The 24,835-nt window shown below is 40.8% G+C and overlaps 1 protein-coding gene across 11 annotated transcripts in view; it reads left to right on the top strand.

The window, feature by feature from the left end:
• The window catches only part of LOC109252181 (protocadherin alpha-C2), a 196,283-nt gene that overhangs the window by 155,929 nt on the left and 15,519 nt on the right, over positions 1-24,835 (top strand). For 10 of the 11 annotated variants that reach the window (XM_053907411.1, XM_019424431.2, XM_019424432.2 and 7 more), the window contains exons 2-3: positions 5,108-5,166; positions 7,945-8,033. In XM_053907411.1, the coding sequence (XP_053763386.1) occupies positions 5,108-5,166; positions 7,945-8,033 (148 nt within the window). Of the gene's footprint in view, positions 1-5,107; positions 5,167-7,944; positions 8,034-22,319; positions 23,883-24,835 lie in introns of those variants that run through there. The other variant, XM_019424433.2, reaches the window with a different exon arrangement.

Below are 24,835 nucleotides of genomic sequence, written 5' to 3'. Positions count from 1 at the left end.
GGCTGAAATCCATATGGCAGCTGGGCTGCGTTCTCTTCTGTGGGTTTTGGAAAAGAATATGCTTTCAAGTTTATACAGGCTGTTGGCAGAATTTAGTTCTTTTTTAAAAAAAAAAAATTTTAATGTTTATTTATTTTTTGAAAGAGAGAGAGAGAGCAAGCTGGGGAGGGGGCAGAGAAAGGAGAGAGAAATTCCTAACAGGGTCTGCACCATCAGTGCAGAGCCCCACATGGGGCTCAGACTCTCCAACCGTGAGATCGTGACCTGAGCTGAAACCGAAACCAAAAGTTGGATGCTTAACCGACTGAGCCACCCAGGCGCCCCCAGAAGTTAGCTCTTTCTGGACTACTTACATGCTGTTAGCTGGAGGTCACTTTCAGCTCCTAGGGGTTGTGCTCAGGCCCTTGCCCCATCATCCCCTCCATCTTTAGAGCTAACAGGGGAGAATCTTCTCTCACATGGAATCTGTCTCCAATTTATGTCTTCAAATCTTTCTAATTTATGTCTCTGATCTCTAGACCCAGATTTAAGGAGCTCACATGATTAGGTCAGTCCCACCCAGATCGTTTTCTTGTCTTTTTTTTTTTTTTTTTTTTAATGTTTATTTATTTTTGTTAGAGAGAGACAGTGTGAGTGGAGAAGGGGCAGAGAGAGAGGGACACACAGAATCCAAAGCAGGCTCCAGGCTCTGAGCTGTCAGCACAGATCCCTACATGGGGCTTGAACTCACAAACCTCAAGATCATAACCTGAGCCAAAGTCAGACGCTAATTGACTGAGCCACCCAGGTACCCCATGGTTTCCTTGTCTTAAAGCCAAGTGTGTCATACGACATAACCTAATCAGAGTGAGAGCCATCATATTTATTCTTGGAAATTATGCAGGGCATGTACACCACAGTGTGAGGCTCTTAGGAGGGCATTTTAGAATTCTGCCTATCATAGTTTATATCAGTGTTGACACAGTGTCACTGAAAAAAATCTGCAATGGATACATCCTTAATAGAGTCCTAATAGAAAGGAAAAGGAGATGCTACTTATAGTTTCATGTCTCAGAGGGCCATTTACTGATAGCTTCAACATGGATTTCCATGACAGAGTGTCATTTCCGGAGTGGTCTAATGATTTTTTTTTTTTTTTTTGAAGGGGACAAGGTATTTTAAACCTAGTTTGTTTTAAATTTTTCTTGAAAAGGTGATTCTCCTTTCATCCTTGAAAAGGTGATTCATCCTTCTGTAGCTCAAATATTCTATGGTATAAATATTACAATAACATGGTAATAATACCATTACAGGATAAATTAAATCTTTGCTACAATTTTGATAGAATCTTAAGTGGGTTCCTGTTCTTCATTGATGCTATATCACCCATATGGACTACCTAATTCATTTTTTCCACATCTGGAATTTTGTGGGCATTAGTGTCCTGAAGGACTAAGCTTTGAAACGACAGACATGGGGCGCCTGGGTGGCTCAGTCGGTTAAGCGTCTGACTTCAGCTCAGGTCATGATCTCGTGGTCTGTGAGTTCGAGCCCCGCGTCGGGCTCTGGGCTGATGCTCAGAGCCTGGAGCCTGCTTCTGATTCTGTGTCTCCCTCTCTCTCTGACCCTCCCTCGTTCATGCTCTGTCTCTCTCTGTCTCAAAAATAAACATTAAAAAATTAAAAAAAAAAAAAAAAGAAACGACAGACACACTGGGGCTTTTCACCAATAGAAAATAAGCATAGTTCTGGAATGTATCATCCAAGTGTTAGGGAACTAAACAATCACAGTTAGTTCAGATCCTTACTATATGTTTCCAGTATGTCAGAGATATCAGAAGTCAACCTTTAAACTTGAGTTTTTCCAACTTTAACCAAGTTTGGGTGAAATCCATGTGCATTTATCACTTTAAATTATGTATCATTTAAAAGTTAATCAATATCTGTGAAACTCAGAAGTAAAAGAAAAAATTAAAGTACAGTTGGCCCTTGAACAACACGAGGATTAGGGGTGCCAGACCCATGCAGACTTGAAAATCTGATTATAATTTTGGCTCCCTTAAAACTTAACTACTAATAGCCAGCTGTTGCCCAGAAGACTTACTGAGAATGTAAACAGTTGGTTATCACATATTTTGTATGTTATATGTGTTATATACTGTATTCTTTAAAAAAAATCTTTTATTATATTTTGTTTTATTTTTTGCAAGAGAGAGAGAGAGAGAAAGAGACAGCAAGCTGGGGAGGAGCAAGAGAGAGGGAGAGAGAAATCCCAAGCAGGGCCCTGACGTGGGGCTCAAACTCACAAACTGGGAGATCATGACCTGAGCCAAAACCAAGACTCCCATACTTAACTGACTGAACCACCCTATATACTTTATTCTTACAATAAAATAAGAATAGCCTTAGAGGAAAGAAAATGTTATCAAGAAAATCATAAATAGAGCGCCTGGATGGCTCAGTCAGTTAAGTGTCTGACTTCAGTTCAGGTCATAATCTCCTGATTCATGAGTTCAAACCCCACGTCAGGCTCTGTGCTGACAGCTCAGAGCCTGGAGCCTGCTTCAGATTCTGTGTCTCCCTTTCTCTCTGCCCCCCTCCCCACTCAGACTCTCTGTTTCTCTCTCAAAATAAATAAATAAACATTTAAAAAAAGAAAATCATAAGGAAGAGAACATACATTTACAGTACTGTATGGTATTTATTGAAAAAAAATCCACATATAAGTGGGCCTGTGCAGTTCAAACCTATGTGGTTCAAGGGTCAACTATATACATGTCATTCTGTGTAAATTAATTTAAAACACGAACTTTGGTTTAGGGAGACCTAAATGTAACGATCAACAAATCCACCAAATCAGGCAAGTAATTTAATCTCTCTAAAGCTCAGATTTCTTATTTCTATACATTTAAATACATTAATATTATCCTTGCATGATCATAAATTTGTTCAGAAACATTTTAAAAACCTACCAAATACCTGAACACTGCTCAGCTCGGAGGACATAGCTATATATTATGAATATCTGAGCATATTCATATGTTTTATGGACAAAACAGATATACCCCTTTTATAGAATTTATGGTCAAAAAAAGTGTTAAGATAAATGCAATAATATGTTTAAAGTGCTTATCTCATTGCCTAATATTGTGTGGATCCTTAAAACATTCTGTATTCTTCCTTACCTTTTCCCTGCCTGATCTTACTACCCTAAGTGATCTCATATCTATGATTCTGGCAAATGAATCTGAGAGGCACCTTGTTGTTGATGGACTATCATAGAAAATAGCAGCATGACAAATTGTCGTTGAGGAAGTGACTCAGTGAACTGAGTTCCGTGGTCACTCCCACTAGAATTGTGCCTCTCAGCAAAATGAGGTTGGTGCTCTCAATCCAAAGATCAAGTGGCAGCAGTTTTCACCATGAATGTTATCCAATCATAAAAAAAAAAAAAAAATTGGCAACATTTACTTAACAGGTGTCCAAGTCTTTACTGAAGAAAGGTTCTCACAGTTGATACTAGTTCTGCTGATGGTAAGGGAAGAGATGATGGTGATTTGATTAATACAAATAGTTCAGTCATATTTCCAGGTTTACAAAATGATTTGCAAATGGTTTCTTTTGGTTCCCTCCAACACAACTAGTAGAAAATGGGAAACCCTTTCATTTCTTCTGTAGAGAGTTTCATGCTACTTTACATGGAGTATCTGTAGTATTCTGAGAACTGCTTCAAGGATAAAGCAGCTTGCATATTCACATCTTGCCAGCAAAGTTGAAAGGAGCGAGGGCAGTTAGTGTGTGGGGACATTTGAGGAAAAGTATTCTAGACTTGTAGCTTTTCCTGGGCCTTGACTTTGGCTAACTCTCTGAATACCATCTAACCACCCCATAGTCTGTCTGAAAGTTGAGATGCTGATCACTTCTTTCCTAGGTGTTGTGATAAAGTGTCTTTATGAAATACTCTGCATCCTTTGAATAAACTATAAAAATGATATGGACAAGAATTATTGACATTTTGAAGTAGTTTACTGGTATTACTGTGGCTTTGTGTCTATGAAATATGATAATTATAATCCAGAGGAAAATACAGAATACAGCCTCCACCTCTTCATCTTTCTGCTCACATAGACCTCAGTATTCAGTGACAGGGCCATGAAAATACATTTAAAGGAAGACCTAACACAGGTCTTTTTTATAATAAACTTTTTGCTAATAAATACAAGATAGTGACAGTTGTCCCCATTTTGTCTCCTGTGATTCCTGAGTGGCTTCTCTTCAGCCCATAACTCCTCAGACAGTCTTCTGGGGCCTATATGTTCCTTCTTTGTCCACTCCCCTTTGAATTGACAGTTTGTAGACAGAAGGCAACAGATCTTTCTAATACATAGGTGGTGCAGCGTGAGTCAGGTTCTTCCTGGGTTTCAGCTACTCCCTGTTAAACAATCAGAGCTTGGTGAACAGTAATTGAGTGAGGAGGCAAAGCACTCAGAAAAGCAGGGAGCGAGTGCAGTTTTATGAAGAGGATTATGTAGCAAAACAAGATCCAGCTCCCGTAGTGGTTTATTTTCCTCTCTGTAGTATTCCTCTTCAGTCAGCAGAAGAGGCAGTTATCAGTCACTGTCGTTATGACTGGGCACATCCATCCTGGGTCAAACATGCTGCAGTCTGCAAAGCCAGCAGCAGATTGCAGTCCTCTGCAGTCCGGCCAGACCAGCAGAACTTGTGTAGTTGTGCACCCTGTTTTAGCTTGAACACCAAATTGGAGATGTTCCCTTAATGAGGCATTTGAGGGCAAAAACAATGGAAGCTTTCCCTGTCTCAAAATAGACTGCCCTCCCCCTGTTGCTGCTTTAGGAACGTAGACCTGTTTTGAGCAAGGCGAAGCCACAGCTGGTCCTCACAGCATCATTAAGTCTAGTTTTTCATGATATTTAGTCTTTGCAAGGACCCTGATGAGCTAATTTTCTCACGAAGCGCTGTATATACAGATATCCTCATAGAGTTGCACATAAAATGGCTCCTTCAATGTTTTTTTTCACATACATGGAAATATTTAAGAAACAACTAATCAATCACTGGGAGATCTCTGTTTTGCCTTATTAACACAACCTCCCTTTGTGATTTTGCAGCCACGACAGCCCAACCCAGACTGGCGTTACTCTGCTTCCCTAAGAGCAGGAATGCACAGGTATGTGTTTCCTTCCTTTTTTTCAATGAGAAGTACTTTAACTTTTATGTCTCAGTCAAATTGTGTGTGTAGGGGCTGGAAACTGCTGTTTAGAAGCTTTAGATACTTTTACAGGGGAACTTTGTCTCCATGTCTATTCCTTGAAACATTAAACATACTGCCAAATGCTTCTCAAATGCTGGCAATAAGAGTCCCTTGCAAAATTACAGAGACAGACTGCTGTATACTTTCTCTCATCAAAATTTCTATAAGGAATTAATGACAACTTCTTTCATCCCTTCTCCACCTATGCTTTCTGTCCCTCCCTTAGAAATTATAATGAACACTGATGCTTTTGTACTAGAATATATGTACATGTTGTCTGCCTTGGTTTGCTATCACACATCACCTCTTATATCCTATCAACCACAGTAATCAGCTCTTATTCTTGTTCATGTTTACGCATATTAGAATCTCCTTATCTTTTCCATCTTGTTACTCTTTTGTTTCCCTCAATGGCATGGGCTCTTCAGAGGATGAGCCATGTGAAAGGCCTTTATTGAATATCTGGAGACCCAATCTAGCTTATTTTAAATTAATCTAGAGTAATAGCATTACTCTAAGACTCAGATTAATATAATTTTGCTTTCTCTACTTTGTCTCTGTGACAGTAATTGATTAACTACCATTATTCCCAGAGCTGATTTAATGCCATGGGGCCAAATAAAAGATTCTTTATGTTTGAGTGTCTTTGGAAACCAAGAAACCATAACAATCAACACCCACCAAAAGGATTTAGTTTTAAAGAAGGAATAAACTCTAAACTTAAGCTCCTTAAAATGTGAGCAACACTTAAGTAGATCTTTACCAAACCTGGATCGATTTTCTAAAGAGAGAGCTCACAAAATATGTGTTAAGTTAATGAAAAATTAGTTTTAAGCCCCTTTAGAAATGCATTAAAGTAAAATAAATTAACACATTCTCAAGCATTACAAGTTGAGCAGAAATCATTATAATGGGTGCTGTGTCTGAACAAGAAGCAATCAGTGAAGGGCTGCAGATCATAGCTGGCATAGTGAGATGTCACTTTGGAACCAGGGTCACAATTTTAGCCCAGAAACACTTATGCAGATGCCAGGATATGAGGTATCAGAGGGCTTCTTTCTGTTTGTTAGTGACCAGTTTATGCTTTGGCCTGCACCTGAGCTATCATTGCAAAACCATGTAAGAGGAGAAAGCATGGTTTATAATACCAGCTTATTCGCTCCCAGTTGAATCCGTACTTTACTTGAAAAGTACCAAAGCCATGAGATGTCCCTTAAAAAATTCACTTAAAATAAAATACTAAAACATTATCACTTCCTTATTCTATTTTCAAGTGGGAAAAAGAAAGCCAAGTATCCTCCTATTCAGGTTTCGATTAAGATATTATGAGATATAAGTAGGATAAGAAATGTAATCAGAATGGAAGCTAAATGTAATTTATTCCCCACAGTGTACTGAGCAGGTATTAGAGTTGTAAACTTAAAGAATACTTCTTTTTTACACATATGCTTGGCTTCCTGGCAGTTCCAGCCTCAGACATCATGTAACGGTATCTGGAAATTCTGCTTTAAGCTGAGCTGGTTCCCAGGTAGTTACATCTTCAGAATGAGTCTGATTGAACCCATATAAGTTGCTGGTAGAATCCAAGAACACACGAAGTATATTACTATTTGGAAAAAAGAGAGTATTCTAGGATATAGATGGAGGGAAGAATAACAGTAGGGCAGAGCGTAATGAGTTAATTTCGATTAGATACGTTATTCAAAGTCACAGAGTGAGAAGATACTCAGTTTATAGATGGGCTTCCCCCACGATAGTTCAAGATTGTCTTCTCTGCTGCCTCATGTAACCCCTCGGACAGTAGTATAAATTTTGTCTCAGTAACTTAATTTGCAAGATGAACCGATGTCTGTTTTAAAATAGTCCTCTAATTCTGGTGAGGATGTTCTTGGATGATGTTTGCTTTTAGAGTCTCTGTTTGTTCCTTCCTTCATCCATCTAACAAATACATGAGGGTCTTCTATGTGCTGGCATTAGACATACATCGATTAATATTTATGAGTGCTGCATCCTTGAATAGCTTATATTCTATCTCTACTTGCCTCTAAGCGTATCCCACTTTATGTCTCACTACCTGCAGTAGTTCATGCTGAATTGATCTCTTCTGAATTGGGATCTGTGAGTGGTGATGATAGGCTTCCTCAAGTCCCAGGAAATGTACTAGGATGGGTTGTCTGCAAGTAAAAGATACAGAAAGAGTAAAACAGAAAATAAGGTCAAGAAAGAATTGGGTAGCTAAAAGGGAACGATGCTACAGTTACCACCAAATAATTTTTTGTGTTTTCGTCTTTGCTATAGAGAACCCAGAAACAAGACAATCAGCAAGAGAGGCCTGGGGCTTCTGGTAGTAAGCTCTCCTCCTCTGCTTCAGCATTTACATGTTAAAATGGCATTGGCCCTCTGATGGGCTTCCTGTTACATTTAATGAATGCCATGTGGCATTGATGATGACCAAAATTGTCTTAAAGATAAAACATGTTTATTGCCTGAATAGTATAGCAAGCAGCACATAGGCAACTGTTTTTGCAATTTATGCAGAGTACCCGCTCAGCAGGAATTGCTGCAGTTCAAGTATGAGTAGAATGTGTTGGCGATAGCCCTGCCTCCAGAGATGTATGCACTTTCTGAGGGTGGCAGGAGATCTGGAGAGGCATTTATGGTCTAACCATGATTTGGGTCTGTGTGTTTACTCAGCTCTGTGCACCTAGAGGAGGCTGGCATTCTACGGGCTGGGCCAGGAGGGCCTGATCAGCAGTGGCCAACGGTATCCAGTGCAACACCAGGTAAAGACCCAAAGTCTCTCTCTTCTTGTGTGGGTTCTAGCAAGCAATCAGATGATCTGTTTTTTTTAAGACCAGAATATTAATGCTTCTCTTTTTAGTCTTTCTTCTTTTCCTTATATGTATGACATCCTTACATACATACATGATTATTTTAGTTTTCTACTTAATGTCCTTCAAGAACTGAAAACATATAAGGGTATCTCTGTGTGTGTGTGTATAGCTCTTTTGTAAAATAGCCAGGCATCTTTATTTTTTTAAGTTCATTTATTTATTTTGAGAGGGAGAGCGAGACAGTGCGAGTGGGGGAGGGCCAGAGAGAGAGGGACAGTGAGAATCCCAAGCAGGCTCTGTGTTGTCAGCATAGAGCCTGACATGGGGCTTGAACTCGTGAAACCATGAGATAAGACCTGAGCCAAAACCAAGAGTCGGATGCTTAACTGACTGAGCCACCCAGGTGCCCCAAGCCAGCATCTTTCAAATACTTAGGCTATCTGAGCTACACAGAGAAGATCTGGTGGTCTTATGCACAGAAATGACACTGTTAGCAAAGATCTTTCAATTGAAGACAATGGAAACCCATTCAAAGTGGTAAGCAAAAGAGAGATACATAGACACATAAACAGATACATAGATAGATGGAATGGAGTTTCTCATGGAAGTGGAAAGTTATGAAAACCAAGACACTACTCTCTTTGACTTCAGGTTAAAGTCAGATCTGCTTCATTCTGCACATCTATATGATGATCTGTATCACTCTGCAGACTGACTTTTACTGCCTTGACATGGACATTTCCAGACATGAACATCTCACAGTGTCTTAGTTCAGAGGACCAATGGGGACTAATTCCTAACCTAAACTTTCAGGAAAGAGAATCTTCCAGGTTGGATCAAGAGCCAAGTGGCTGATGAGCATAGACAAATTGCTTAAACTCATATTTCCTTAGTTTCCTTATTCTTGCCCAATCACTAAAGCGATGTCATATAATAAAAATATGGCTTTGGAGGTCCATCCCTGTGGCAGTTTTCAGAAAGGAAGGATTACAGAGACTGTAAATGGTGTCCATCATAATCCTCTATTAATAGAACATCATAATGATGATAATAGTTACTAATTATTGAGCCATTATCAACTCAGACACTGGGCCGAGCGCATTATATATGTGATATCATTTATTCCCCATGACAGTCTTGCAAGGGATTTATTAGATCTATATTACATGTGAGAAACTTGAGACACCAAGAGGTAAGAAACATACCCAGGTTCAGGCAGTTTTGTAAGTGGCAGAGGTAGGATTCAAACCCTGTGTCTAGCTCCAAATCCAAGTGTATCTAGCACTTATATTCATACCGTGGCTGGCTTGCAAGAATCCATCCAAATTCAAATACATACATAGATACATTACAGATGACATAAGTGTGTGTGTGAAACATTCTTTCCAGAAATAATCAGGTGCTTTTCAAATGATTAGGCTATCTGAATAACATGTGCAGCAAAGGGCCCATTTTTGCTGGCAATTCTAAGAGCTTTCATTGATTCTAATCAGCCAGCATTTGCTATTTGTGAATGTTGCATGATTCAACTAAAAGTCACATTTGTCAAAAAAAAAACAAAAAAACAAATGCACAAGCTAAAGCAATTCATTAGAGTTAATATTGCCAGATGGCAAGGAGAAGAACATAAAATAGTTCATTGACAAATCTGCAGCCCCAATGCCAGTGGTGAAGTGAAGAAGTGGCTTTGGGCTGCCAAGTATAGCAGGATAGGAAGCATCTGGAATGGTAAGAATGATGCTATGAAAGCAGCCACAACCTTGCCCTGCTCACCTGTCTTCAGGGCTTTTCTTGTTCCCACAGAGGGTTTGCAGGTCGGTCTAGTGAGCCAGGAACTAAGGTTGAATACATTCTCCTTTTGTTGATGATGCTGGTGGGTGTGTATTCCTAGGCAAATATGCATTAGGAGCTGTCTGCTGATTATTTCAGGTCTCTCCTTCAGATTTAAAAGAATGTTAGGAACCCATCTTCTTCACACAGAAGATAGGGAAGGAGTCCCATTACTCTCCTTCCCGAGTTTCCCAACCCCTCCTGTCTCATCCCTTCTGTCCAGGACTGTGCCTGGCTCCTGATTCGAGTCCCGGTCCTCATGGACTGAGCTGTACAGACCTTCCATCTTCCCAGTGCTCCATGGGTGACCTACCCTTGCATGTCAACATACCTCCTCACAGTGATACTAAGTTAAAGGGAGGCCCCTCTGCCTGCCATTCTGACCTCTTGACACTTGACAGTTTTAGGACTCAAAATACGCCTGCACTGTTAGTAGAGAATAGCTGCAGCTGGGCAGAGAGAGAGAGAGAGAGAGAGAGAGAGAGACCTGCTGTGCACTAATCCTCATTCACACATCTTCCTGAAAGTTGTTTTTCCTCCATTGATGAATTCTTTTGCTTTGTCACTAAACTGTTCATTTATCTTCACAGTCCACAAAAACCTAGCATAAGGATCTGAAAGGATCAATGGGGACATCACCAGGTGATGTTCCCTGCAGGATAAACAGGTCAGGCATTAAATTGGTTAATCCTGACGACTGGCCCCTTTCTCCAGCCTCACCTCTGTGTGAGCAGACCTGGCCTAAGGGCTTCTTCTTTAGCAGCTTCCCGTGAGACTGAGCAGAGAAAGAAATGGGCTGAGGAGGGAGAGCCTGGCATCCAGTTACAGCTTCTTCAGAGGGAGGAATGTATTTGGGGGGAGGGGCATTAAAGGGCCAGTCATTCACAATTACAACTCTCACTTTCTCAGTGTGAATGTTCTCAAGAGGTTTTAATGAGTGCCCTTGTGTGATCAGTTCCTAGAGGGAATCCCAAGAGGTTGTAAAAAGACTGCGCCTTTGAGACAGCTGGTCTGGCTTCAGGGCACCAGACTGCTTTGCTCTCTCCTACTGGTCCTTCCGGGGCCCCTCTTTCTACATTTCATTACCTAAGGCAGGAGTAAATTGTTCCTGGAGAGGGACATACTATTTTCAGAAGAGCTCAGAGAATTCCAAAATACACAGCACTGCCAAACATAACACTATAGTTTGTCAAGGAAGACCCCAGGGGATCTGGGACTAAGCAGTGAAAGATTACTTAGGCAGATGAGGTGACTAAGGCAGTGAGGCCTAGAGGACCTCAGTGTTGAGGGACCAGACAGTGGTTCTCCAAGTACGATACTTGGAGCAGACACACTAACAATTGCTACCGAATCAGAAATTCTCAGAGTGGAGCCCAGAAATCTGTGTTTAACAAGCCCTCCATGTGCTCCCGATATACCCCAAAGTTTAAGAACTGGTCTAGAATCAAGAGTGCATGTTCCTGAGGTTGTCTTATATCTTTGGAGGCTCAGAAATCATGCGAGGAAGGCATCTACCTATGATTCTTACAGGAAGCAGGAAGCCTTTCCCTATATCAGAGAGATCATCACTAAGAGCTCAAGCTCTCGGTCAGAGTAACCCTCCTTTGAATCCTAGCTCTGTTACTCAGCAGTTCTGAGTCCGCTATTTAACTTTTCTGGTTCCTAGTTTCTTTCTCTGTAAAATGGAGATAATAGTAGTGTCCACCTAATAAGGTTGTTACAAGAATTAAATGAGATAATACACGCATATTACACAGCCTAGAGAACAATGTTTATAGTAAATGGGAGCTATTTTAGTGCTTTTTCAAGGTAGGAGTCTATCTTTCACATTCAGAATTTAGGTCTGAGTTGTTCTGAGTAGTCTCTGTGGGAAGGCTCTATTATAGAGATTTTTCTCAAAGTGCCTGTTTTTTTGTGTCTTTGGGGGATTGTTTTTGCCCTGGTTTGCCGTATCTCTTCACTCTGTGGTAGATGGACATAGTTTATGTGCCCTAGTTTTTGGGGGAGTGAGGGGGAATTCATGCTTTTGTTTTAGGATTCCTACCTCTCTGACAAAATCAACTTTGCGTGAAGGGGCTTTATGCAGACTCCATCTCTGATTCTTCCCCAGAAAGAAGGCATGATCTTTAAGTTTTTTGGAATCCATTTAGGAGCACTGCCAACATGAATTTTTCCACTTCATGAGTGAGGACAGCCTCAGGCCTCGTTTGAGAATTTAGAAAGCATGCTGTTCCACTAACCTGCTCACCCTCAACTTCTGCTGTTGTCATGGTGATGACAGTCCTGGGAGGTGTGTACAGATCCTTATTAGGGAAAAAAATGAGGTCGGCGGTCTCTGTGTGTGGGGCAGCTCCTTCCTCGGCATTGTCCATTCTCACCTGCGTCTCAGGGCCAGAGGGCCAGCCTGGCTTAGAGGTCTCTAGCTGAGGAACGTGAGTGAGTCCTTGTGAGATGCACTGTTACTTTCTGGGGGTTTGGAGTCACCACATCTGCTGGAGTTCTCTGTGTAGCTTGTGTGGTGTGTTCTGACCCGGCCTGGAGGGAGGGAGCAAGATAGTGTGGGAAGGCGAATTAGAATCCTCTACCTAGGAGAAGCCATGAAACTTGTCTGTACTGGCTTCATTCATTCCCCTTCATCTCCTTCTTAGAAGAACACTCTGTCCCTTCTATTTTTAATGGTCATATAAATGAAAAACTAGATGGAAGACTTCCTGGTTTTTCTGAAATTAAACATTTCTGTTTAGTAAATAGATTCTGAGATAGTTCTTTCCTTCCACTCTGTGTTTCCTCCACCTCTCCCCCTTTTTCTACACCCTTTTCCCCAGGATTGGTTACCCCGGGCAGAATACAGTCAGAGTCGGGACCATGATACATAATAAATACATTTCTTCCTTGAAACAGAGTTCATGTGCTTCCTGAAAATACAATCCTGTGTGCACTCCACTGTATGCTCCTGGGCATACATTTTATAGGGTAGAGCGAGGAGAGAAGAGCAGCACGAACTGTTCCCTTAGGCTATAGTTTTCTTCAAATCCCACAGATGCAGAGAAGCAGCTAATGCAGGGTCAGGAAATGGATACTCATTACAGTTCCTTAGGTTATCATTGATCCACTTAACATGTCACTAGAGCATACAGTCTGGCCCCTGAAAACTTCATCATGAGCAACAACTTTTGAATAACGTCTTAGGAAAATAATACACTTTTATCCTTCTTTGTTTAAGAGTTTTGCATGGGACAAGAGAGTTTCCAAATTACCTTCTCTTCTAGTTTTGTCTACACACCATACTTTGTAGCTACATTTTTAAGTGCCTTATCAGAAGGGAAATTCAGGTTTATACTGGGAAGACCCTAGTGTCTCAAAGGACCAAGGAAGGAGGGGGAGGAGGAAGTCATAAGCTACCTGTAGCCTGAGAGCTCTGTGGCAAAGTAGAAGTGGAGGGTGAGAGTCTACGCTTCATTCTGGGGGAAAGATGTCTTGGATTGTTTGGAATTGCTTGGAGCTCCTCCCTCAGAGGTGTTTGGACAAGAAGGACCTACTTATAATCAGAAGTGAGGGCAGAGGAGAGGTAATGGCTTGTAATTACTTTAAGCTTTGCAGTTCCAGCAAGCGTTGCCTTAAGCCTCACTGATTCTAGTAAACTAGAAACGAGAGCCTGTCCCCAGCAATAGGAAGGGTCTTTAATGACAAGTGTTTTCAGAGAAACTCAGCCCAGATTCCGAAAGGACTTGAAAAGTTCATTTTCACAGAGGCAGTCAACTTTGAATTGAGAAGGTCATTGCCTAATCTGGAGAAACATATTCAGGTCAAGCACTGGCTACAGCCTTGGGGCCTCTAGGAAAGGGTCACTAGAGAGTTCATTGCCAAGAGACCTGGACTTGAGCATATGGACTGGAGAAGAGCCTCTTCTGCCTCTGCACTTAGAGTTTATTATCCAGAGTCGAAAAAAAGAGAGGAAGCAGAGATCAATGTCATTCTACTCTCATCTCAAAGAGACCAAGAGTTTCCTCAGCAGTAGTCCTGCCTGGAATGGTCTACTGCCAGAGATGTGGGCTAGGTGAAGAATGGGAAAAGGCAGTCCTGAGCATGGCAGTAACAAAAGAAATAAAGAAAAAAAGGAGTACCCTTGAAACTCACATAACACTGTATGTGAGCTATACTGGAATTAAAATAAAAACTTAATAAATCTTTTTAAAAAAAGATGTTTGTGGGGCACCTGGGTGGCTCAGTTGGTTGAGTGTCTGACTTTGACTCAGGTCACAATCTCACAGTTTGAGAGTTCAAGCCCTGCGTTGGGCTCTGTACTGACAGCTTAGAGCCTGGAACCTGCTTCTGTGTCTCCCTCTCTCTGCTCTTCCCCCACTCATTCTCTGTCTCTCTCTCATTAAAAAATAAATAAACATTAAAAAAAATTAAAAAACAAAAGGATGTTTGTACCAGTATGGAAATAGGATATTGAGAGCTTTGTAGAAGTAATTCTCACAGGTGTAACTTTAGAAAGTTGGGGTACAAAAAGTAACTTTTAGGAACCAAATTTTTATCTATAAGAAAACAAAGATGATAAAAAGCTTATTGTTACTAGAGTGTGGCTCTTGACTGCTGAGTCCCAAACAGTGTACTGGGCCTCTAGATTACAGCTGCCAGTGAATGTAATAAACAACAAACAAACTTTAAAAATGAAGAAAGTCTGAACAAACAAGTTTGTTGTTAATGGTCCCAGAAAGTCTGGCAGTTTGTGCTTCCTTCCAACATTGGACCAATCCAGTGTCCAGAGTTGTTGCTCTGGGCAGTATCATGGGCCAAGCTGAGTAGCAAGGTGACATTTCCCAAGTCTTCTCTTTTATGTTTTTTGACTCTGAACTACAGATACTATCTTACCCAAAAATGCATGTGTCACATCTCTGTTCTCATAATCATCTAGGGTGACTCAAAGGTCTGTAGCAAGGCTAGAAGCCTCAGTCTGTATAAATGATTTACATTAGATGCACACCAAGCTTCATGTCAGAGAGTTTTGGGGGGAAAAGAGTATTACCATGTATGTAAACAGCCCTGAGGTGGACACTTTTGAGCCTGTGAGATTGGTTCTGTTTGATGATGAGCCATGGAATACAGAAACCTATTAGCAAGGAAGTATGTGTGTTGATGAGAGGGTCTTTGTTGTTGAAGTTTCAAAGTCTTTAAATCCTGTTCTGTTGCTCCCTGTTGTTGTACAAATAGCCTTTTAGAACAAGAGAAAGGAAGGCTTAATAGTAGTTATTATTTAGTGAAACTGTGGTAAGTACTTTACATGCATTGCATACTTAAGCAAGAGAGAAACTGTTATTCCCATGTTTTAGATAATGAACTTGAGACTCATAGGAATTAAGTGAGTTCCATACATTCATACATCTAGTGTTTTTTTGCTCCCTATTATCCCAGTCAAGCAAGGTGTCTCGCACATAGTGGGGCTTAATATTTGTTGACTCATTAATGAATACAGTGGCAAAGCAATATTTGAACCTGTGTCTGTCTGCTGCTGAATGCTGTGCACTTAATTAACACACTACTGATTCTTTGTCCCATATGCCAGCTGAAGGGAATAGTTTGGTAACTTGGAGAGGAATATTCATTGTCTGAGTTCTAGGCTGACTGTAGGGTCTGTATTAGTTTCTGATTACTATTATAACAAGTTACCACAAACTTCATGGCTTAAAGCGATGCAAATTTATTATCATACAGTTATGGAGGTCACAAGTTTTACTAGGTTAAAATCAAGGCTGATTCCTGTTACTATATAACAAGTATCCACTTTCCTTCAGTTTCCAATAGTATGTGCCTCATTCGCATTAGAACTGTCACTAACAACACTTTTAATGTCCCTATTTGTACTAACATTCTGTTCATGACAATTTAGGTATTCCCTAAGATGATGATATGTTTTCTCTAACATGCTTCTCACTTCTTTCGGAGTCCTCTCTAGCAGAGTCTTAGTATCTACTTTTCTGCTAGCAGTCTGTTCAAGGGAAGCTAGGCTTCTCAGAATTCTTCCAATCTCTGACCATTGCCCAATCCCAAAGCCACTTCAAGATTCTTAGTTATTTGTAACAGCAGAACCCCACTTTTAGGTACCAAAATCTGTATTCATTTCCCAAGGCTGCTGTACCAAATTACCACATACTAGGTGGTTTAAGCCAATACAGTTTTATTATCTCATGGTTCTGGAAGTCAGAAGTCCAAAATGGGTTTCACTGCACTACAATCAAGATGTCAGCAGGGCTTCACTACTTCTGGAGGCTCTATGAGAGGATCTCTTCCCTTGCCTTTACCAGCTTTTAGAGGCTGCCTGCATTTCTGGGCTCCTGGCACCTTCATCTTCAAAGCCAACAAAATAGCATCTGCAAATCTCTGTCTGACTCTTGACTTTCCTCCCCCTCTCTTTGCCTTATAAGGACTCTTGTGATTACATTGGGCCTACCTGGATAATCCAGGATAATCTTGCTATCTTAGCATCCTCAGTTTAATCACATTTGCAAAGTCCCTCTTGTCATGTAACATATAACATATTCACTGGTTTCAGGAATTAGGATATAAGCATCTTTGGGGGACCATTATCTGCAGAGCTGGCTGTGTGCATCTGTGTGTTGTAAACTTCAGTAGAGGCAAAGGTAAAATAAGGTGCATCTTAGGACCATGAAGAGGTTGTAGTCAGTGTTGACTAGACTTTAAACGCCTTTGAAGGCTATTATTAACTGTCAGAACTTTGGTGGAGACTAATTAATCACCTTCCTTTCCCTCCAAGTCTTAAGTAATTAAGAATAGATGCAGGGAGCCAACTGAGGGACCAAAGTTCAGAATCAGACTTGTAATTGGTAAAGATGGTCTGGAGAATATGACAGGACCTCCACCTCCTACATACAAGGGAAGAAAATCAAGAATGGCAGACCTCTGCCTTTGTGAGGAGGGGGAACTGTCCTGGTTTGATTACCAAACAGAGCTAGAGCAGAGTGAAAAAGAGTTAGAGGAGAGGTATATCATGAAAAAACAGTGTCTGTTAGTGCTAATTTAACCTAATCAAAAACAATGATCCCTTTGAAAAATGACTTATGATAATCTCCCCAATTAGACAAGCAACTTTTCTTTCCTGGGAAGAGTAAGTATGGAAATGGAGCCAAAGGTGAGAGCCCCCTTCCTAACCCATTCCCCGAGGATGGAAGTATTGGTTGCTGGGTGTCTCTTTTCTGTGGGCAGAGGTGGAAATGTGGAGACAGAAGGTAGATGGTACATTGTTATATTAAAGACTAAGATATATTGTTCTGTCCCAGGCTTAAGAGTATTTTCCCAAGAATTAGAAAGCAGTCAGGAGAAGACAGAACTCCTTGGATCACCCACAATCTGGAAAGAGTCAATTAAATGACATGATAGCCAGTGGAAAAGTCACTGTCCCCAGGGTGATGTCAGGAGTTAGGGACAATGCATATTGCCTGCTCTGTGTATGCATCTAGAATCTGTGTCTAGGTGAAAGCAGATTAAAACATATATCCGGGACTGCCTTGAAGAAGAAAGTAGAGCCTGATTGGTGTGTATGTGTGTGTTGGGGGTTGTGGGCAGTGTGGGGGAGGAGATACTTCAGACAGCATTCACTTGCTTTTCCCGAATGTGACGTCCTACCTACGGCAGGGGCAGGGGTCACAGTGGTTGCAGGCCAAGTCTATGGATACATAGAATGCAGGATTTGGGTTTTTTTAGGAGCATTTTGCGTAACAGACCTATTCTCATACTAGCTACCTCCTTGAGATCCTAACAGGCTAGGCACCTCCAAAGTCTAGAGCCTCTCAGCACCCTCAGCAGCTCTCACTAGAGACCAGATCACCTCCCATGACTCTGACAGTGAATAGGCATTTGACCCATGGCAGAACCTTCTTGGAGGCCAACATCCCCTGTAGGCTCCTTGTGTCACCAAGATGTTAATCCAACTGTCGTCCCTGCAGTCTGTAGTCAGCGGGGTTGTGTTTAGTCAACCAGAAGTGCCACATCAGTTTCCCCCTATTAAACCAAGTATAAATTGATTCTAAATATTTGCTTTGGGGAAATTTCTTTGGGAAGAATGAGCTGTCTCTAAATCTAGGGATTTAGAGATATAAATTAGCTTCTTTTGTCTTTTCACTCAGGGTTGCAACCCTGCGTTCTAACCCTTTAAATGGGGGTAATTTGAAGAGCACTAGGAAGATCCTCACAAAACCCACCTCACAGGCAGGTTCCTAGAATTCCACCATCAACCACCACCACCAGCATTCTCATTTAAAATCCTTATTCATTCGGGGCATCTGGGTGACTCAGTAGGTTAAGCGTCTGACCCTTGGTTTCCGTTCAGGTCATGATCTCACAGTTCATGAGTTTGAGCCCCACGTTGGATTCTGTGCTGACAGCATGGGACTTGCTTGGGATTTTGTTTCCCTCTTTTCCCCTCCCCTGCTTACTCTCTCTCTCTATCAAAAATAAATAAATTAAAAAAGTAAACTATTAAAAAAATCTTCTAAAAAAAAGAAAAAGATTAAAATCCTTATTCATTAAATCTCTCTCTCTCTCTCTCTCTCTCTCTTCTCTCTCTCTCTCTCTCTCTCTCTCTCTCTTTCTCTCTCTCTCTCTCTCTCTCTCACACACACACACACACACACACACACGTGAAGTATTGGAGTATTTTATCCAAGGGTAGGCTTTAATATAGAATTTGTTTGGAACCTTTTATATAGTCATTAAACAAACATTAAGCACCTACTTAAAGTCAGTCTCTAGTCCAGGTGATGCCAGAATAATATTAACACAGTCCTGTCCTCAGAATTTAGTGGGGGAAGATAGAAATGTAAGGAAATAAGATGGAAATATGACAGTGTCCTGTGATAAGGACCATAATAGCATCATGCACAGGTAGGGCCAATGAGGGGGAAGGAAGCTGGGACAAACCACCAGAGCATGTCAGTCCAGAGTGGGATCCAGAGTCGTCTATCTATGTTGTAATCAATACAAACTCCATGTAAATGTGGTGAGCTGGCCCCCCTTTCCTGAGAGGGTGCAGACCCTCACTCAGTAACCATGAATACTGAATGTTGTGGGAGCCCAGAACATCGAATTGGGGACCATCTCAGAGATTGTGACATTTAATACTGGGTATTGAAGGCTGGTATGTAGGATGTTGGGAGAGAATTCTGGACAATGTAAAAAACACCAAAAATCAGAAGTCCATAATCTTGGTGAATAGAATAAGTACACTTGATGGATGGAAGGGATAGAAAACTGTTGGGAAATGAGATCTGAAAGACAGGAGTTAGATTTTGTAGAGCCTTCAAAATCCTGCTAAAGAACTTGAAGTTTCATTTGTTGGCAGTGGTGAGCCACCAGGTTGGTTTGTTGGTTGGTTGGTTTTTAAGAAAGGAGGCTCTAGGGGTGCCTGGGTGGCTCAGTCAGCTAAGTGTCTGACTGTTGATTTTGGCTCAGGTCATGATCTCACCGTTCCTGAGTTTGAGCCCCGTTTTGGGCTCTGCAATGATGGTGCGGAGCTTGCTTAGAATTCCCTCTCTCTCCCTCTCTCTGCCCCTCCCCCACTCTCACTGTCTCTTTCTCTTTCTCTGTCTTTCAAAAACGAATAAATAAAAAAAATTTTTAAAGAAAGAAAGGAGGCTCTGTTGAACCCCCTTACCTCTGCTGAATCTTCAAAAATAATCCTATATCAAGACAAGCTCATGATCTATCAACTTTACTGGTTTTTTCTACTTAAACCAAGAATTGGAAACTTTAAAAATTGCATATAGTTAACATACAGTGTTATATTAGTTTCAGGTGTATATATAATTCAGCAATCTATATATTATTCAGCATCATGATAAGTGTACTCTTAATCCCCATCACCTATTTATCCCATCCCCCTACCTACCTCCCCTCTGGTAACCATCAGTTTGTTCTCTATTTTTAAGAGTCCGTTTTTTGGTTTGTTTCTTTTTCTTTCTTCGTTTGTTTTGCTTCTTAAATTCCACATACGAGTGGAAGCATGTTATTACTCTTTCTCTGACTGTCTTATTTCTTTTTTTTAATGTGTATTTATTTTTGAGACAGAGACAGAGCATGAACGGGGGAGGATCAGAGAGAGAGGGAGACCCAGAGTCTGAAGCAGGCTCCAGGCTCTGAGCTGTCAGCACAGAGCCCGATGCAGGGCTCGAACTTACGGGCTGCGAGATCATGACCTGAGCTGAAGTCAGACACTTAACCGACTAAGCCACCCAGGCACCCCATGACTGTCTTATTTCATGTAGCATTATGCCTTCTAGATCCATCCATGTTGTTGCAAGTGGCAAGATGTCATTCTTTTTTATGACTGGGTAATATTCCATTGTAGATATATACCACATATTCTTTTATCTTATTTTTTTACATTTTCTTTATCCATTCATCTATCACTGGATACTTGGGCTGCTTCCATAATTTGGCTACTATAAATCACACTGCAGTAAACGTAGGGACACATATGTCTTTTTGAATTAGTATTTTGTATTATTTGGGTAAATACCCAGTGGTAGAATTATTGGATCAAATTGTAATTCTATTTTTAATTTTTTGAGGAACCTCCATACTGTTTTCCATGGTGGCTGCACCAGTTGGCATTCCTACCAACAGTGCACAAGGGTTCCTTTTTCTCATATCCTTGTCCACACTTGTTATTTCTTGTTGTTTTTGATTTTAGCCGTTCTGACAGATATGAAATGATATCTCATTATGGTTTGATTTGCATTTCCCTGATGATGGGTGATGGTGAGCATCTTTTCATGTGTCTGTTGGCCATCTGGATGTCTTCTTTGGAGAAATGTCTGTTCATGTCTTCTGCCCATTTTTTAATTGGATTATTTGTTTTGGGGGGGTGTTGAGTTGTATAAATTCTTTATATATTTGGATACTAACCCTCTATCAGATGTCATTTGCAAATATCTTCTTCCATACAGTAGGTTGCCTTTTAGTTTTGTTAGTTGTTTCCTTTGCTGTGCAGAAGTTTTTTATTTTGATGTAGTCCCAATAGTTTATTTTTGCTTTTGTTCCCCTTGTCTCAGGAGACAGATCTAGAAAAATGTTGCTATGGCTGATGTCTGAAAAATTACTACCTGTGCTCTCTTCTAGAATTTTTATGGTTTCAGGTCTCCATTTAGGTTCTTAATCCATTTTGAGTTTATTTTTATATGCGGTGTAAGAAAGTGGTCCAGTTTCATTCTTTTGCATGTTCCTTTCAGGCTTTTCCAACATCATTGGAAAGGAGCTGGTCTTTTTCCCCAATGCATATTCTTGCCTCTTTTGTCAAAGATTAATTAACCGTATAATCGTGGGTTTATTTCTGGGCTCTCTGTTTTGTTCCATTGATCTGTGTGTCTCTTTTTGTGTCAGTACCATACTGTTTTGATTACTGCATCTTTGTGTAGTATATCTTATAATCTGGGATGGTGGTACCTCCAGTTTTGTTCTTTTTCTTTTTTTTTTCAAGATTGCTTTGACTATTTGGGGTCTTTTGTGGTTCCATACAAATTTAGGATTACTTGTTCTAGTTCTGTGAAGAATACTACTGGTATTTTGATAGGGATTGCATTAAATCTGTAGATTACTTTGGGTATTATGGACATTTTAACAATATTTGTTCTTCCAGTCCATGAGGATGTAATATCTTAGCACTGGCCTTGGAAATGTTCTTAGCTAATTCTGGTGGACTTGATCTAATCTTATCTGAGAAAATGTGGAGAGTGAAGGCCATGTTTGTTTAAATTTTGCCTTGGTTTGCTTCTTAAGGGAGGCAGCATAGCATTGCACAGTGCCTTGGGTCCCTTATTGTACCACTCAGTCATTGTGTCTCAGATTTATTAGTGTGCAAAAGAGGAAAGACTGTTGGCTGCTATAAGGATGAAATGAGAGTACATGCAGAATGCTTAGTGTAGTGCTTAACTCATGGTAAGCATTCAAAAATATAATCATTTACTCAATTTAATATTCCTGGCACTTAGCACAATGCCCGGCACACAGTAAATAGGATTCAAATTGGTTCTGTTAAGGGACACCTGGGGGGCTCAGTTCGTTGAGCATCCGACTCTTGATTTCAGCTCAGGGCTCATGTTATGACCTCATGGTCATGGGATTGAGCCCCGTGTTGGGCTCCATGCTGAACGTGGAGCCTTGTTAGGATTCTCTCTCTCTCTCTCTCTCTCTCTCTCTCTCTCTCTCTCTCTGCCCCTCCCCTGTGCATGCTTTCTCACTCTCTCTTTCAAAATAAATAAATAAACATTAAAAAGAAATGGTTTTGCTAAATTAAATGAAATGGCATAGAAGTTCAAAGTGGGGGGATAGTCGTGGTGGAGTGGGTTTTCCCCCGATGACACTCATTCTCTTGCCCTCCTACTGCAGTGTTCTGACGGCACCTCCATTTTATACCCTCAGTGCAGGGAGATCACTGCTTGTCTAGAAATGGTTGCTCAAGGCTGAGAAGTGACACAGCAACACAGAGCCTGGGATTGCTGCCAAATTTTAAGAAGCACAGATTGCGACAAAGTGAGGGGGAAGGGTAGCGACGAAAAGTTTGAAAACCCAACCAACCCGGAAGCAGTTTTACTGTTGGGTGAAATGATTATCTCTCACAGGTGGACAGGCAGCGTGGAAACTCTAGAAAGAGTCCCTGTCAAGCTGTGGTGCTGAAGCGGGGACCCAGCACTGGGCTCTTGGGTCCAGACAAGGCTGCTTCATGGGGCCTTGCACTTAGAAGGGCCTCTTGGTTTAATATTATGCTGTTGCCATCTCAAAGTACTTAATAATTTTTTATGGGCCCTGCAAATCATGTAGCTGGTCCTGGGTCCAGACCATCTGGGACAGTGATGTTTTGTCTCAGCTAGTTTTTGAATTTACAGCTGATTAAGTAGTGGCTGGGCTAGTCATCTTTTTAATCTCTCTCTCTCTCTCTCTCTCTGATTTAACTATAAAATGCCAAAGATTATGACAAATTAAATCTGTACAAAAGCAAAATAAAATGATTAGTACCTTACCTCTATCTCCAGTCATGCTCCCACGAAGTAACCACTACCAATAGTTTAGTGTGTATCCCCCAGATTTTTTATAAATATAAAGTTCAAAGTACTGTATTATAAAATAACATGTAATTATATTGTTGATATGGATATGAAACAATACAACATCATTTGCATGAAAATATTCAAGTGTCCCTGAATCCCACTCCCCTTCAGTGAGGCAACCACTGTTAACAGTTTTGTGTATATCTTCCAAATATTTTTTGAGGTTAATAGACTTTATTTTTTATAGCAGCTTTAGGTTCACGGTAAAACTGAGCAGAAGGTACAGAGGATTTCCTATGTAGCCCTGTCCCCACACCCGCACAGCCTTACCCACTATTGAGATCCAGCACCAGAGTGATCCATTTGTTACAATCGACGAACCTACATTGACATGCACTATTGCCCAAAGTCCATAGTTTACTCTAGACTTCCAAATATTTTTCAAAATAATTTTTTTTTTATTTGAGAGAGAGAGGGAGAGAGCATACACACATGAGTGGGGAAGGGACATAGAGAGAGAATCTTAAGCAGGCTCCATGCTCAGTGCCAAGCCTGAATCAGGGCTCATTCCCATCACCCCAGGATCACCACCTGAGCCAAAATCAAAAGTCGGATGCTCAATTGACTGAGCCACCCAGGTACCCCCAAAATAACTTTTAATCACATAATTGATACATGAATTTTTTAAGGTTTTATTTTTAAGTAATCTCTACACCCAACGTGGGGCTCAAACTCACAACTCTGAGATCAAGAGTCGCATGCTCTACCAATTGAGTCAGCCAGGCACCCCTGAATGTTTTTGGCTTAATAAAAAAGAAGTAGGTTTTCAAAAAGCAAAACGAGATGTTATATGTATTAGTATACAGCTTTTTTTTTTTTAAATAAACATCTTTCCAAATCAGTACATATAGACTCACCTCATTTTTCTTTAATAAGGACATATTGTGCCGTATGCCCATATTATTATTTATTTATCCAGCTTCCTGTTGGTATCTATGTTTTTTAAACCACGCAATGGATATTCTTATACATAAATCTTATGTATCTTATGTTTCCAGAAGTGGGATTACTGGGTTATAGGGTATGAACATATCAAATCATCATGCTCTTATCTAGGGTTGGACTGCATTTGTTACACACTTCCCTCTGACCCCACCCCTAGCCAGTACTATGTATCACTTAAGTTAGCCATCCCACCAAGGGACTTAGCCCTCAGGCTTGAGAATTCCTTGAGCAGAGATAATGAGAGAATTTATTTGTGAATGATAATAGTAATAGCTTACCTGTATTGAGCACTTAAACCATGTTTTGTTTACTTAAGCCAGGTACTGTTCTAAGCACTTTACATGTATTATCTATCTCTTACTGTGTATAACCACCCCCAGAGAAGAGTCTTTTTTAAATGTTTATTTTTATTTTTGAGCAAGAGACAGAGTGTGAGCAGGGTAGGGGCAGATAGAGAGGGAGGCACAGAATCTGAAGCAGGCTCCAGGCTCTGAGCTGTCAGCACAGAACTGGACTGAACCCACGAACTGTGAGATCATGACCTGAGCCAAAGTGGGACGCTTAATTGACTGAGCTACCCAGACGCCCCTGTTATTATCCCCATTTTAATGCTTAGGAAACTGAGGCACCTAGGATTAGGAAAGGTCACATATCTGTCTAGTTAATTGGGGGGAACAAGATCTGAAACAGGGCTCATTGACTTCTGAGCTAGTGCTCTTAACCTCTGCACACACTGTCTCTAGAGAGTTTAATGCCATCTTTATGCCATAGTTTCTCTATCTTGTTTATTCCTTATGTAACTGGGTCACAGAGGTGCAAGAGCACGTGGCTCTGGGGCATCCCAGACAGACC

The sequence above is a fragment of the Panthera pardus genome, unplaced genomic scaffold (assembly GCF_024362965.1).
Source record: "Panthera pardus isolate Hobbes unplaced genomic scaffold, ASM2436296v1 HiC_scaffold_2, whole genome shotgun sequence".
In the NCBI taxonomy this organism is placed as follows: domain Eukaryota; kingdom Metazoa; phylum Chordata; class Mammalia; order Carnivora; family Felidae; genus Panthera; species Panthera pardus.
Note: the sequence above shows the minus strand (reverse complement) of the source record. Positions and strands in the feature narration are given on the sequence as shown.